Source organism: Scylla paramamosain, chromosome 24 (assembly GCF_035594125.1).
Source record: "Scylla paramamosain isolate STU-SP2022 chromosome 24, ASM3559412v1, whole genome shotgun sequence".
Taxonomy (NCBI): domain Eukaryota; kingdom Metazoa; phylum Arthropoda; class Malacostraca; order Decapoda; family Portunidae; genus Scylla; species Scylla paramamosain.
In genome coordinates, this window is record NC_087174.1 from 14400688 (window position 1) to 14416656 (window position 15969).

Below are 15969 nucleotides of genomic sequence, written 5' to 3' on the forward strand. Positions count from 1 at the left end.
AACATTGAGAGAGACGCGCTGGACGAGTCGGTGGTGGTGCTCCTCGTGCGTCCCATAAGTTTTGTAAAGTGACTCACACGGACGAAGAATAGAAGGGAGGCGAGGAGAAGAGGAAAGGAGCAGTCAGAGAAGAGGGAGAAAATGCCGTCGGACCTGGAGGAGGCGGAATATCCAGGTGAGAGGAGGGGAGTGAGGCAGCATCTGATTCGAATGGACCGGGAAAAGGGTGCTCCTGCGGTGTTTTGGTGCTCTTCTTTAAGGTTCTAGTGCTTACTTTTGAGTGCCATGGATCCGTGAAGGCCACAGAAAGCACTGAGAGGAAAGAGAAATGTAGGGAAGCGTCTCGTCACCATAGCGGGGTCGGCTAGTCAGCGACCAACGTGGGGTGAAGGCCTGGATACCGGCCGGGTTGTCGCTGATCAGCCGACCCTCACGGGGTAAGCTTGGACCTTTGTTATGCCTGCTAGTGCAAAAATCGGTGGTATATCATGAACTTGCGGGGTTTTTCATGAGTTTGTAGTCACGTGTAGAGTAAGTCTAGTGTTTTGTTGACATGGTAAGGTTGAAGGTTAGCCTGGGAACGTTTGTGGCGTCGCTGAGGCACGGTGGCCGACCCCGCATGCTTGGCGCGCAATTTATTTTGCTTTATAACCCTCCTTCCCGTCACCATGGGGGTGAGGACAGGGCTCTCATGATATTCTTGGGGTGTTTCAAGCCTCTGGAGCTAGAGCAGCTGCCTTGAAGCACGCCTAGCCAGGGGGTGTTACGTAATCAGACATGAAATACTGTAGGTGGTGTTGCCCATCCCTGCGAAGCTTTTTTTTTTTTCTCTCTCTCTCTCTCTCTCTCTCTCTCTCTCTCTCTCTCTCTCTCTCTCTCTCTCTCTCTCTCTCTCCTTGGTATTGATTTTATGAGTAGCTTCATTTTAATTGTATTGCACCACGAGTTTGATCCGCGTAGCAAGATAATGTTTACTTCACCATCGTCGGTCGAGATGTATTACATGATTAGTTGATTGCAGCCACTATCGCTCCTTCCTGTGGGAAACTTGAAAGGGGATTATGCACCATTCATAGTATATCATTTGATCCTGAAACAATGATTTCCAACCTAACATACAATTACGTGTTTTCAGACTATCGTAATTAGCCTCAGTATACCAATCCTTAACTAAGCTGAGGCTTGAGCAAGGGCTAAATTCAGCATAGCCCTATAATTAACAAACTTCATTGCCACAGAAACAAGTTACTAAGGTCACTGTTTAAATTTCTAGCTCTTATTGTCTTCACCCTGCTGTTATATTTGTCATGTGGAAGGATTCATATCCTAGATGTGGGGACTTTAAAAAAGAAAATCTAATTAGCTTTGCTATTATTTCATCAGAATATTAGAAGCTGTAATTTTCAACTATGATGTATAGAAAATCAGATGTATGTCATAACAATACTTATTTATAGATGAATATATGCATCAAGAAATGTTTTCATGGGTTTCATAGGAAATATTTATTAAATTGTTATCTTTTATTAGCCACATTTGATCATCATATTATTAGTATGAAAGATAACTAAACTTTTGCAGCTTTCCCAAATCTAACTGTGTGTGTGTGTATGTGTGTGTGTGTGTGTGTATATATATATATATATATATATATATATATATATATATATATATATATATATATATATATATATATATATATATATATATATATATATATATATATATATATATATATATATATATATATGGATACATAGATTGATTGCTATGTGTTTGTGTGTGTGTTTGCCTACTTTACTAAGTAAAGCCATATTGTCTTTGTTGTTACATCATGTTTTTCTAGAAATTCTGTCCACTGCGTCTTTATCACTTTTTCGCAGATCTTACATCAGGGGTTCTCAACCAGGGGGGAATTTCAGGTTTTCAGGGGGGAATTGGGACCACAGATTGGCAAACTCATACTATTAGAATGTTGATTTTTTATAGCCTTTGAGCACCCCAGGGCTCCTCACATCCATGTAAAATTGTAAATGTACATGTACTAATATGGAAAAAAACAAAGGATTTTCAGTATTATATGCATATTATTTGGAATGCACTTTTTGAGGCAGACAGTCTTGGAAAGGAGGGAGGAGAATGACATTCTGACATATGGTGAAAGGGGTGCATAGGGCAAACAAGGTTCAGAACCACTGTCTTACATACTATGCTGGTCATTGATACTGGTCTAAAGTTTAGTGGTTCTTCTTTCTCTCTCTCCACTTTTATAAATTGGCACTATGTCTGCTCCCTTCCATTCCTTAGGCACTCTTCCAATTGATGAGAGCACTTTAATATGTCATACTGGTTCAACTAATTGTTTCCTGCACTCTTAGAATGAATCCTGATACTCCTATCTGGTATTGTTGCTTTTCTCTTTCAGTTTCTCTGTGTTATAAGCTTCTTTATTTACTATAATTTCCCATATTCGCTTTTCTGTCTTGTCTTGTGGTTCTTTAAATTCTTAGTCTTCTGTGAAAACTTGTTTGTTTAGCAATCACTCTTGTCTTTTGGGTCTTCATATGTTTCATTTCCACCCTTCAACCTTTCTGATTTTTCTTTCAGTTTAATTTTTCCATTTATGAATCTACAGAACAGTTTTGGTTCGTTCTTGCAGTCCAATTATGTCCTTTTCATATCCTTTCTTTTCCTCTTTATTTTTATGATTTTGATTTCTTTTCATTCTTATCCATGCTCTCTCTCTCTCTCTCTCTCTCTCTCTCTCTCTCTCTCTCTCTCTCTCTCTCTCTCTCTCTCTCTCTCTCTCTCTCTCTCTCTCTCTCTCTCTCTCTCTTTTGCACCTGTGCATCTTGCATTGAACCACACCTGTTTTTTTTTTTTTTTTTTTTTGAGGTTTGTATAATGGGACATTCATTCCAGTCTCATATATTTCCATAAAATGTCATACTTATCTTGCACATAATTTGCTCTTTTTAGCTTTTTCCCAGTCCATTTCTACATAAAATTTCTTAAGATCATCTATATTTGCTTTTTCTTTGTAGGATTCATCCTCTTCACTGACATCATTATCGGTCTCTGTTTCTATCATTACATGGTCACTTTTCCCCTGGGGCACACATATCTTAATCCTTTAGTTAGGTTGATTCCTTTTGTTAATATTAGGTCTAGTCTTGTTGGTTTGTCATCTCCCCTATATCTTGTATTTTCAGTCACCCATTGCATCATTGTGTTTTCCATAGTCAGCTTCAGAAATCTTTCTCACTATGCAGTCTTGTTTCTTCCAGCTTCAAACATTTACCAATTTACTTCTTTGCAAATGAAATCAACCAATAATACTTTTTTTGTTACTTTTGATTAATTTACTCTAACACTGGATGGTATTTTTCATTACTTTCTCATATTCTTCCTTGTTCCAAGAGTTTGTTTTGGGTGGTACATAAGTTGTTAGTCAGTATTTCTCCATAATTATCCTCCAAGTTAACACTCACTATTTCTGTTTTTTTTTTTTTTTTTTAATATTTTTGTTTTTGCTTCTTTTTTTGTCATTATCATTACACCTCCCCCTCCTTTACCAATCCTGTCTCTTCTCCATATATTGTGGTTATTGTTAATGACTATCTGGTTTTCTTCTTTTAGCTTTGTTTCCGTTAAACACATCACTTTTGGATTTTTCTCTTTTTAATTGTGTGTTATAGTACTGTAGTAACAGATTTTATTTATATAGTACAGTTGAGAATGATATATGAGTGGTTAAAGGAGTCAAATACAACACTCAAAAGTGGTTAGGTAATGTACTATAAAGAATGGCAAAAAGATCATAAGGTGGTTAAGAGCATGTGAGTATGGTAAATGTGGTGGGTGCTGGAGTTGGTAAGAGGATTAGTGTGTAGTGAAAGAATGGTAGGACAAGAATCAAGGACTCTTCAGTCACCATAATTTCCTTGGATGGAGTTCATAGGAAAAGGTGTTGATCTTATACATTGATGTAATATAATTTTAATTAATATCCCTAAGTTGTGAAGTATTACATGAAACTATATGTTAATTTGTAAAGATTCTTTTGCATTATATTTGAACATATATGGGGGCCGCTGTGGTACAGTGGGACTGTGCACGCTTTGGGGGCTGAGGGATCCTCAGGCGCATGGGTTCGAATCCTGGCCATTGTCTGAGAGTAGGAAGGGCATCCACTCAGGATAATGGTTTCCATATACCAGATCCAAAGGCTTTCATTAGGAGGCACTGTCTTAATCCTGACAGACCAGGGAAACTGGATATTAAAAAAAAAAAAGGTTTCTATTCTGTTTCAGTAGAGAAATTGCATAGAGACATGAAAATAAGTTTTTGTCAGTCACTCTCTTTAAAAATTATTATCAGCCATTAAACCTGTTATACTGTTCTGGAAAGTTAGAGACACAAGCCCCTTCTCCTGGGTGGAGCTTGTCAGGGGATCAACGTTCTGGCCTGCTACTGAATGGCATTGTTCCATGAATAGCATGCGGTTAACAGTGCTTTATTGTTTCTTTACCAACACACAAACTGTTTGCTTTACATGAAAACCATTTCTTCACCATCTCCACTAAATGTTTCATCACTTGAACACAAAAGATGGAGAGAAGTCACTGAGTGAAAAGTGTACTGTCTTATCAACTTATGAGCGGGCGAGAGGATGATGATAGTCATCTCCAGGTGCTTTGGACTACAAACATCCAATCCCTCACCTGAGACATGGGAAAGGGAGTGGCCTAGCCATCTTGGATGCCCAATGGGACCATAAACCCTGCTGGCCAGACCTGTGGCTTGCCCTGGGGTGATAGGGTGGGCCACTGATGACAGGTCAAGCATGCCTTGCCTTGCTGTCATGGTGTTTTATCCATTAATTGCAGTCTTTGATCAGGAATCTTTATATTATGTACTTCCAGCTTCACTGCGGCTTTCTTTTTTGATTGTCAGTCACTTTAAAAGTAAAGAAAAGCCTGCAAGAATGTCTAAAATATATATATATATATATATATATATATATATATATATATATATATATATATATATATATATATATATATATATACCACTGTCTAGGACAAGTAGGTGTCTAGCAGTGTTTATTGAGTCACCAAAACAATGTCATACCCTCTGCCATACCACAAGACACTGCTACCCAATCAGGATAGAATCTAGGGCCCACCAAGCTCCACTGTGGGGCTGGTGGTTCTCTAATGTTTGAGAATAGAGTATAATTGGTTTTATATTTATAGTATTTATTATAATGAATTTGCTCCATATGTTCACCTGACTGACTACCCCAAATGTCAAACGGTTTGGCAGAGGAAAGAATTGGCATTGGTAAAGTGAGGAGGGAAGCAACCAGTAACTGCAGGCATTCCAGTCTTGAAGTAAGAAAAGAAATATTGGTGTTTAGTGTGTGATGGAAAGGAACCAATTTATGTGTGAGATTTGTGGACAATTTTTTAGTATGTATATTCAAGGAAGAGTGATCCAAGTGCCATGTGAAGAACTGATTTGAAAGCTGTGACAGTCTTTAGGACAGCAGTTCTCAAACTGCATAACCAAATGTTGGATCTCAAGGTAAATCTTAATTGGTTACAGGGACATAAACTAAAAAGGCTTATGCTCAATTTATATTATTTTATTTTATTGAAATTGCAGTTTTCATTCTTACATTGTCAGTTGGCTGTCTTTCCATCACTTGTGATGCCATTCTTGTTTTTCACATAATTTGCATTTTCTGCCTTGGCTTAATTAAGTTAACCTTATATATATATATATATATATATATATATATATATATATATATATATATATATATATATATATATATATATATATATATATATATATATATATATATATATATATATATATATATATATATATATATATATATATATATATATATATATATATATATATATATATATATATATATATATATATATATATATATATATATATATATATATATATTTTATTTTTTTTTTTTTTTTACAGACTACCATTAATCTTGTTTTTTTTTTCTCTCTCTCTTTCTTTCTCTACCCAGTTGTTATAATCTATATATTAGATTATTTTGCTTTTAAATTGATGTGCATTCCTTTGCATTCCATTTGGAAATTAATTATGTAATGCCCATTCATCCTCTCCCCACATCCTCCCTCCCCCAACATAGTGATGGCTCTGACAGAAATTATGCCTTTATCAAATGCATATGTTGGACTGGTGGGTAGTGGACTGAGGTTGGGCCCACCAGTCAGTCAGTGATTGTGTGTATTTTCAAAGTTCTTTGCTCATTTTCCCATTATCTTAGTCAAGGTATAAGTGTGAAACTTGTTTGTTTTCTTTTGAAAATTAAGTTTGTATACCACTGTATATTTTTACTGTGGATTGTGAAGGGTTCAGAAGTTCTTAAATAGGGTTGCTTATGAAAATATTTGAGAACCACTACTTTATAGCAACAACATTGTCAGGCAGTGAGTTTCAGGCACCGACTTAAATGTATGCAACTTTAGATAGAGGTGAATAAGTGGGCCAGCTTAAACCTGTGAACGATTAGTGCCAACAGCTGGAGCCAACACAAACAGGTCATCAGGATAGAGATTGGATTTACAGTGGAATATTGCCTAACATTCAACCATATCAGCTCTGCTATCTGGTTTGATATCTGCAAATATTGTGTCATTAAAACAACTTTATAACTAAGTTTCTCTCTCTCTCTCTCTCTCTCTCTCTCTCTCTCTCTCTCTCTCTCTCTCTCTCTCTCTCTCTCTCTCTCTCTCTCTCTCTCTCTCTCTCTCTCTCTCTCTCTCTCTCTCTCTCTCTCTCTCTCTCTCTGGTTTCCTTATTTTATTAAGGCTGGGATGGTGTCTCCTAACTTGGTTTTGGCATTTGGGAACTGTTACCCCGAGTGGATGTCCTTCCTAACCTCACCCCCCAAAGTGCGCGTGGCCCCACTGTATCACAGCAGCCCCCTGCAGCTTTATAACTGAGTCCTTCAATGTTATTAATTTTTGTATCTTTCAAATATTTCATTTTTATTCTCACTATAAGCAGCATTCATTAGTTTAATGGGAAGATAGTGTATTCAAAGGAAAGAAGAAAATAAATAGTGTATTCAAAGGAAAAGAAAAAAAATAAAGCAATCAGAAAGACAGATTAATTTTTTTCTAGATGCTTTGTGCATCAAAAGTAGATACAGTAATCCCAAGGAATCAGAAAGACAGTTACTTTTTTTTCTAAATGCTTTGTGCATCAAAAGTAGATACAGGATTCGTGTTTTTAGACATTAATCACTTGTGATCTTCAACATGAATATTGATGTGACTTGTATTAGCATAAATTTTACATTTACAGAAGAGGAGGAAGAGCAGGGAGAAGGAGAAGAGGGGGAAGAAGAACAAGGTGATTCCAATGAAGAAGAGCAGGATGAGGAGTGGAGTGGAGGAAAACGAAAGAGGAAGAAGAGCAAGAAACGGAAGTCTTCACGGGGGGATCGAGGGCGAAAGAAACGAAAGAAGAAGGATGAGAGTGAAAGTGTGAGTTATTTGTTTGTTGCCTTTGCTGTAGGTTTTTGTATTTTCAGCATAAGATTTATTCTCATTTATCTCGTATTCATATATAGATGTACTGACTCCTATGACTCCTATGTGGTTCCCACATTACAGGAAAGATATAGTTCTATTAGAATCAGTACAGAGGAGAATGACTAAAAGGATACAGGGGATGAGGAGTATTTGTTATGAGATGAGACTGAAGCTGTTAAATCTACATTCTTTAGAGAGACGTAGGTTAAGAGGGGACCTGATAGAAGTCTTTTAAGTGGTATAAGGGTTATAACAAGGGGATGTAAGCAAAATTCTTCGGATCAGCAACCAGGATAGAACAAGAAATAATGGGTTCTGGCTTGAAAAATTTAGGTTTTAGGAAGGAGATAGGAAGAAATTAGTTCTCAAATAGATGAGTGGAACGGACTCGATAATCATGTTGTTAGTGCTAAGACATTAGGGAGCTTTAAGACAAGATTAGATGGGCTTATGGATGGGGATAATAGATAGAAATAGGTAGGTATATTTTATACAGGGACTGCCTCGTGTAAACCTGGTCGCTTTTTGCAGCTTCCCTTACTTCTTATGTTCTTATGACTGTTTAATAAATATTTACCAAAAGACTTCAAATTCAATGAATATGCTAATTTTGACCATTTATACTCAAAAGTGAAACATTGAAAATTTGGTGGGGATGATTTCATATTCAATGATTTTATCTTTGATTGCAGGAGGGTGAGTATGAGGAAGAAGGTCAACGAGTGGACTCAGACTACACTGAGGATGCATCTCGGGGCAGGGGGCGTGGCAAGGGGCGGGGCCGCCCTGCTGTTGCTCCAATGGCACCATTGCAGGAGAGCAATGAGCAGAATGGTATCATTTCTGCTGGTTCTTACTTTTTGCTTGTGGCTGCATAGCATTCTCTCTCTCTCTCTCTCTCTCTCTCCTCATTATGATACATTTATTTTGCATTCATTATGTCCAATCATTACATTTCCAAGAATTGGATATTTCTCTCTCTCTCTCTCTCTCTCTCTCTCTCTCTCTCTCTCTCTCTCTCTCTCTCTCTCTCTCTCTCTCTCTCTCTCTCTCTCTCTCTCTCTCTCTCTATTGCATGTTAAATAATATTTTTAATATCGGCATAGTGAGAGCACAGTATAAAGTGAATGGTAGGATAAAGAATGCTGGTGTAGAAATTAAATTAAAACATGGTACTTTAACTGAAAATTCCAGTTGTAATGAAAAGGAGATTCAGCCAGTATAATAATGTCAAGTTGTGTTGTGTTGCTAGTAGTACTGGTTGCCTATTGCTGTATGACACCTGATATATAATGCTGACAGTGTCTATCTTTCAGGTGGAGGTGACCAGATGCCAACAGTAGCAGAAGTGTGTGAGAGTTTTGGTTTGAATGATGTTCAGATTGAGTATTCTGAAAATGACTACCAAACTCTCACAACATATAAGCTCTTCCAGCAGCATGTACGACCCCTCTTGGCCAAAGAAAATCCAAGGGTGAGTTAAATAATGTGGAAGGTTTACAAATAAACTAGTCACCAATATGTATGAAGTTTGTAGGTGTTATCATTGATAACTGATCGGCTAAAAGCCAGTGCCCTCTACTTTTTGATACTGCTTGTACATATTCCTTTAGGTATACTTATAATTATATACCTATCCACATGCCAGATCATTATTTTGTGTGAAAGGATGTTTTCAGAGATGCTGTTAGCAGATACTAATTGTTGATATGTACACAGTAAGAAAAAACTTTCCAGAAAATTGACCAAGAATTGTCTTGTTTATATGGAATGCATGACAAAGCATTCTCAGTACTTAAAGTTGTAATGGTGAGTGCTTAGTTATCGTTCCAAAATTTTGTAGAGAAAAGTGGATTCTCTTTGCCTTGACTGTCCTCTTTATTGAAAATGATAAGTTGCTCCCACGTGTGTGTGTCTGCTACAAGAATCCAGAAATAACCTTTTACCATTTTAAGGAATGTGGTAAACCAATGAGGCAAAAGAGAGGTAAAGAATGAAAATGAACTTGAGATTGAATCTGATACCAGGTTAATCTGAATTGTCTAAGCTAACAGTTAAGGGTTGTTAACAGACAGCATCCCATTCCAGGTTCCTGTATCCAAGTTGATGATGCTGGTGGCTGCCAAGTGGAGAGAGTTCACAGCCAGAGGACAGGAAGATGAAGAGGAGGAAGAGGAAGAGGTTGCTGAGGAAGAAGAACCAGAACCAGAACCTGTCCAAGTAAGTGATTTGATGAAATCCACTGACATCTAAGGGTCACTCGGTGAGTACAGAAGACTCCTCGTAGTAAGGAAAAGCCTCGGGTCCTTCAAGTTCTTCGTCTCCGTAAGGGTTCAGTTTATATTTAAAAAGCATGAGAGGAGTTTTCCTTGTTTCCACTAATTTCAGATTGTTCCCAAGGGTCGAGGACGTCCAAGGAAGTCGAAGGTCGATGAAGAGGTGGAGGAAGAATTTGAAGATGACAGTGAAGGGGTGGGCAAGAAGAAGCGTGGCCGTAAGCGCACCACGACAGCAGAAGCCAAGGCCAAGAAGGGAGGAAAGGTGCCTACGCTCAAGATCAAGTTGGGGAAACGGAAGAAGGACACCTCGGTGAGTCTGGTGAGATTGTTGGTTTCTGTTGATTAATGTTAGTAAGAATTTTTACATATATATAGTGGACCTTCTGAATGTCTCCTTCAAGTTTTAATTCTGACAGTTATTATTTGAGTAATAGTGGTAGGATATATTATAACACCATTATGGGGCTTGACCTAGGTTATGTATGATTTTTAGTATTAATCTCTAATTTATAGAAATAGTTTTACCTCTTTTTGGTGTTCATAATTTAACAACTGTCATAAAACTGAAGTGGTTAGTTTTTATTCAATAAGAGTTCATTGTTTCCAATGATGCTCCCACCCTGAATTATAAGAGATGAAGAGTTTGATTCCAGTAACTATTTGTAAGTTTATAATGAGCATTTTATGTTTATTACTGGGTATCCCTGATTCTTGCTAGTCTCAAGCAAGAACATCAGTTATGTTGATGGATATTAACAGATACTGGATTTATTGAATCTATTGGAGTCAGTACCTTGTTTAAGTATTATTTATTCTATATTATTGAGATGTCTCATTCCCTCCAATAATGTCCTTTGGTGATCTTTAGCTTTCTAACCATTAACTTTTTTTTTAAGGCTTTCTCCTCTTTCATTTCTTTCTTGCAATTATTCCTTTACAGTAATCTGTCTTCCATTGGCCTTACTCTTCACCTTTAACTATTGATTGAATTTTCAAACAATTTTAATCACATTTAATTTTTCAAGCTGTCTATCCACCCATTGCACCACTTCACTATATTAGCACTTTTTCCATATGCTTCATACACTCATTCCTCTCTCCTTTCCATTTTGTTTACACATGGATTTATCCTAGGTAATTTACCTTCACTGTACAGTTTCATTTCATGTCAAGTTAACATTTGCAGAAGAATATTATTCCTTAAACATCTCTTTACCTCCATGAACAGACATTTCCATGAAGCTTCCTTAAATCAATCTGACTTACAATGTATAATTTATTTTAATTTCTTTATTTTAATTATTTTCTCCATTTACTTATTAATTGAATTTGAGCAGTGATGAGTTTTGATACAAGTGGTTATGTAACAAATCCCATTTGATGTAAGAAGGTCCATTATGTATTTTTTATCTTAGTAGATAGTAGTCAGGTTGCTGCTAACGCTGGAGTTCTGTTCTGTTATCAGCCTGCATTAGATTCAAGTCACATTAGTTTTAATGAAAGCACTGGCAAAAAATTAGTTTTAATGAAAGCATTGGCAAAAAAATAGTTTTAATGTAAGCATTAGCAAAAAATTACTATGGTTCTGACTTAGATGAGACTGATTCCTCAAAAATTGAAATTTTTCCACTATGTATACCATGGCTGTAACTTAAGGTAATAAAAACATAGCTTATAAAACATCAAAAGGATAATGAATAAGAACTGATACAGCACAGTAACAGTCATTAACAAATCATTTTGAGCCACTGTTTACACACAACTGATGAACACTCACTTTTGATATTACTGTCGGTGATAGTGACTGCAGCCAGACTCTCAATAAACTTGCATGACTGTGAATGGGAGTGGCTGCATCCTTCCCTTATCAATAAACTTGCATCACCATGAATGCTAGTGGTAGCAGTGGCTGCAGCCTACCCATCTTGATAAATTCACATCACTGTGTATGCTGGTGGCAGTGACACATCCGTCCCCTCCAACATAAATGTTATCCTACTCCATGTTATGGATATCCCTGTGACTTGCTGTGGCCCATTGCTGTGTTAACCTTTAAAATCTCTGCATCAAAGTATGACTTGAAAGTGAAAACAACCCCCATGTTAGACACAATTTGCATTAGGGGTGACCTGACTTTAGTTTGGTATTAAGAATATCATGCCACATCTTAAGACAGGATACGGGATTGTCCGACAGCAATTAAAATAGAATGTAACCACGACACCTGCATAGGTGTCATTGTATATTCCACCAGTGCTTCATAATGTGTATGTAGGTGTCATTGTGTTGAAGGGGTGAAGTGTAGGCTTTTAAGGTATTGTATTATGTAAGGGAAAAATATGCTAAATAAGAATATAAATAGGGAATGTAAAGTACATTAAGCAAGTAGTATATATATGCAAAGTAAATTTAGTGGTTCTCTTTTTAATATCTTTAAATGTATGCTGCAAACACCATCTTTCATCAAAAAAATCACATAATTGGTCTGCACTTGAAATTCAGCATTATGAATGGAGAAGAGTTGGATCTAGATAACAGGAAGAGGGTGTGGGGGACTAACTTGAGCAAGAATAGTGACTTCTTTCTTCCTAATAATTTATAGTTGTTCCTGACATCTGAGTGCAGTAAATACATTGTTTAGAATATGAATGAAATCGAGTAGTGTGCCTCTTTTTCTGTTTACTATACAAGTTATTCCTTGGGAGTATCTCATTAGTTGAGTTGATGTCAGTAGAAGGTGGATATATGGTAATCTTTTTTTTTTTTTTCCCTGTAAATAATTTTATATATGAGATTGTTGCATGTAAGTTGTTCCCCTCCACGGAAATCTTCAGTAAAAGGCAAAAGATTTAATGCTTTTTGAAGGGAAATGACTTGCATGTAACAATCTCATAAATAGAATTATTTACAGGGAAAAAAATAACTAAGATTACCATATATCCACCTTCTACTGACTTACATAAACTCAACTAATGAGATACTCCCAAGGAATAACTTGTATAATAAACAGAAAAAGAGGCACACTACTCAATTTCCTTCATATTCTAAACACTGTATTTACTGCACTCAGATGTCAGGAACAACTATAAATTATTGGGAAGAAAGAAGTCGCTATTCTTGCTCAAGTTAGTCCTCCACACCCTCTTCCTGTTTCTTTAGTAAAAGGCAAAAGATTTATGTGTTTCCCTTCAAAACGCATAAATCTTTCGCCTTTTATGAAAGATTTCCGTGGAGGGGAACAAGGCCTGCTGTTGTCTGTTTGGCACCCTTGAACTTTAATGAAATAACACCTGAACTACATATATATTTGGTACCAGAGAAATTAGGGTGTAAAAGTTTAAGAAATGCTGACAGTTTGATTCTGAAAATATGCTACATCCCATCTTCAGAGAACGCTAAAAAATTTTCCTCCATGTCTAGGAGGATGACTCCAGTCAGGATAGTGATGCTGAGTTTGAGCAGATGTTGGCTGAGGCGGAAGACATGAACAAGGCTGAAGATGAAGCTGAACAGACTACAGGTCCCAAGAAAAGTAAGAAAACCAAGATAGGAAACAAGAATAGGCGTAGAAAGCGCATGAAGGCTAAGGATGAGGATGGCTATGAAACTGATCATCAGGTATGGGCACTTTTCTCAAACAGTAATCCTGTGTAGCCATCCCCTAAGTGAGTGTAAGACAGTGAGTCTCATGTGTGGGAATTATCATTATGCTATCTGAAATTTTATATCTTGGAAGTGCAAGATATATGTATGCAAATAATGAATATTTGGCAAATGAAATTTTATCATGTATTAGATTTTCATGTGTGGTTGAGCACTTAAACATGTTAGAATTTTCTGTTAATTGAAAATAGTTTCATATGGAATATGAATGAATTTCTAAAGGGATTTTTAAGACATGAAAAATCAAATTTATATTTTAAATGTATATACATATATATAGGGGATGCCTACATTGATTATATATTTTTTATGAAAATCAAAATATTTGTAACATGATATATTTGTATGGCTTGTGATGGTGAACCTGGATGGATATTATTGTTTCACATGACAAGTGACAATCTTTCAAGATGTTATTTGCTCTCTCTCTCTCTCTCTCTCTCTCTCTCTCTCTCTCTCTCTCTCTCTCTCTCTCTCTCTCTCTCTCTCTCTCTCTCTCTCTCTCTCTCTCTCTCTCTCTCTCTCAGCAGAAAATTAGAAGGGACTGTGGTGAATCTACATTAATGCCACTTTTTCCAAATCTCTACTAATCAGTAGTATTCATTAAGTAGAATAGATTCATAACTACCCTTATTATGTTTGTTATTTACTATTTGCATTGTTGTACCATTCTGTCAGTAATGCACAAAAATGGATAATCTAGAATCTGGTTCCTGACAATCATATATTTTTCCTTTTAACTGTTCCAAACATCTGAAATGTGTCTGTCCATCACAAAATATTATGAGGCATCCCACACTAGGTGTGCTCAGACCAAGTCACTGAAAAGGGAAATTTGAGCAATTTTCACTCAGTCTTCACATTAAAACTGGTTTAAACTTTGAACACTATTTGAAGATCACTTCAAAATTTGGTGTGAATAAGGGTTTGAGTTTGAACTGGTGAAGTTTAGGTGATGTCTGCTAATCAGGGTTGGAAAAAAAACCTGGGTTAAAAAAAAGTTTTTTGGATTTTATTTTTTTATTTATTTTTTTATTAATTAATTATTTTTTTTATTCTTCGTATCTATATGTAAATCAGTTTAAATAAACAATTAAAAAGTAATCTAGAGTGAAACAAAATGTTTGAAATTTTTTTTCTGTGCATGTAGGAGGGGCACCAGTCAACAGCAACAAAAATATGATAAAAAAAAAAAGGTCCAATTATCAAGAATTAAAGGATAAGTGTCTTGAAACCACCCTCTTTAAACAGCTAAAATCATAGGAAGGAGGAAATACAGAAGCAGTAAGGGAGTTTCAGAGTTTACAAGAGAAAGGGTTGAATGGCTGAGAATAATGGTCAATTCTTGCATTAGAGAGGTGGACAGAATAGGGGTGAGTGAAAGAAGAAAGTCTTGTGCAGTGATGCCATGGGAGGAGGGGAGGCATGCAGTTAGCAAGATCAGAAGAGCAATTGGCATGAAAATAATGATAGAAGATAGCAAGAAATGCAACATCACATTGATGCAAGTAAGGTTGATTTTTTATTTTTTATTTATTTTTTTTATTTTTCATTTTCTTTGATGTAGGAGAGACACCAGCCAAGGGCAACAAAATCCAATGTAAAAAAAAAAAACCCCAGTGAGTTGCCAGTCCCTGAATAGGGTCCGAAGTGTTAGTCAAAAATTGAAGGGTAAGTGTCTTGAAACCTCCCTCTTGAAGGAATTCAAGTCATAGGAAGGTGAAAATACATAAGCAGGTAGGGAGTTTCAGAGTTTACCAGAGTAAGGGATAAATGATTGAGAATACTGGTTAACTTGCATTAGAGAGGTGGACAGAATAGGAGTGAGAGAAAGAAGAAAGTCTTGTGCAGCAAGGCTGTGGGGGAAGGGGAGGCATGCAATTAGCAAGATCATAAGAGCAGTTAGCATCTAGCAGTAGAAGATAGCTAGAGATGCAGCATTGTGGTGATGAGAAAGCTGAAGACAGTCATTTAGAAGACAGGGGTTGATGAGATGAAAATCTTTTGATTCCACCGTCTAAAAGAGCAGTAGCAGTGGAACCCCCCGCAGACATGTGAAGCTGACTCCATACATGGACAGATAAGGCCCTTGTACAGAGTTAGCAGCTAGGGGGTGATGAGAAAAACTGGCAGAGACATCTCAGAATGCCTAACTTTATTGAAGTTGTTTTAGCTTGAGATGAGATGTAAAGTTTCCAGTTTAGATTATAAGAAAAGGACAGACCAAGGATGTTCAGTGTAGAAGAGAGGGACAGTTGAGTGTCATTGAAGAAGAGGGCATAGTTGTCTGAAAGGTTGTGTCAAGTTGATAGATGGAGGAATTGAGTTTTTGAGGCATTGAACAATACCAGGTTTGCTTTCCCCTAATCAGAAATTTTAGAGAGATAAGAAGTCAGGCATTCTGTGGCTTCCCAGCGTGAACTGTT

The 15969-nt window shown here is 36.6% G+C and overlaps 1 protein-coding gene, 1 non-coding gene and 1 pseudogene across 2 annotated transcripts in view; 2 read left to right on the forward strand and 1 right to left on the reverse strand.

The window, feature by feature from the left end:
- LOC135112801 (chromodomain-helicase-DNA-binding protein Mi-2 homolog) overlaps positions 1 to 15969 on the forward strand; it is a 108029-nt gene continuing 92060 nt past the window's right edge. The window contains 7 exon segments of the mRNA XM_064027623.1: positions 1 to 175; positions 7372 to 7553; positions 8294 to 8435; positions 8918 to 9075; positions 9690 to 9821; positions 9990 to 10190; positions 13301 to 13498. Coding sequence (XP_063883693.1) covers positions 142 to 175; positions 7372 to 7553; positions 8294 to 8435; positions 8918 to 9075; positions 9690 to 9821; positions 9990 to 10190; positions 13301 to 13498 — 1047 coding nt within the window. The 5' untranslated portion in view covers positions 1 to 141.
- Positions 12642 to 12759, reverse strand: LOC135112961 (U5 spliceosomal RNA). The gene has a single exon (XR_010274644.1). It is a non-coding gene; the product is annotated as a U5 spliceosomal RNA (small nuclear RNA).
- LOC135112960 (U5 spliceosomal RNA) lies at positions 13061 to 13122 on the forward strand (annotated as a pseudogene).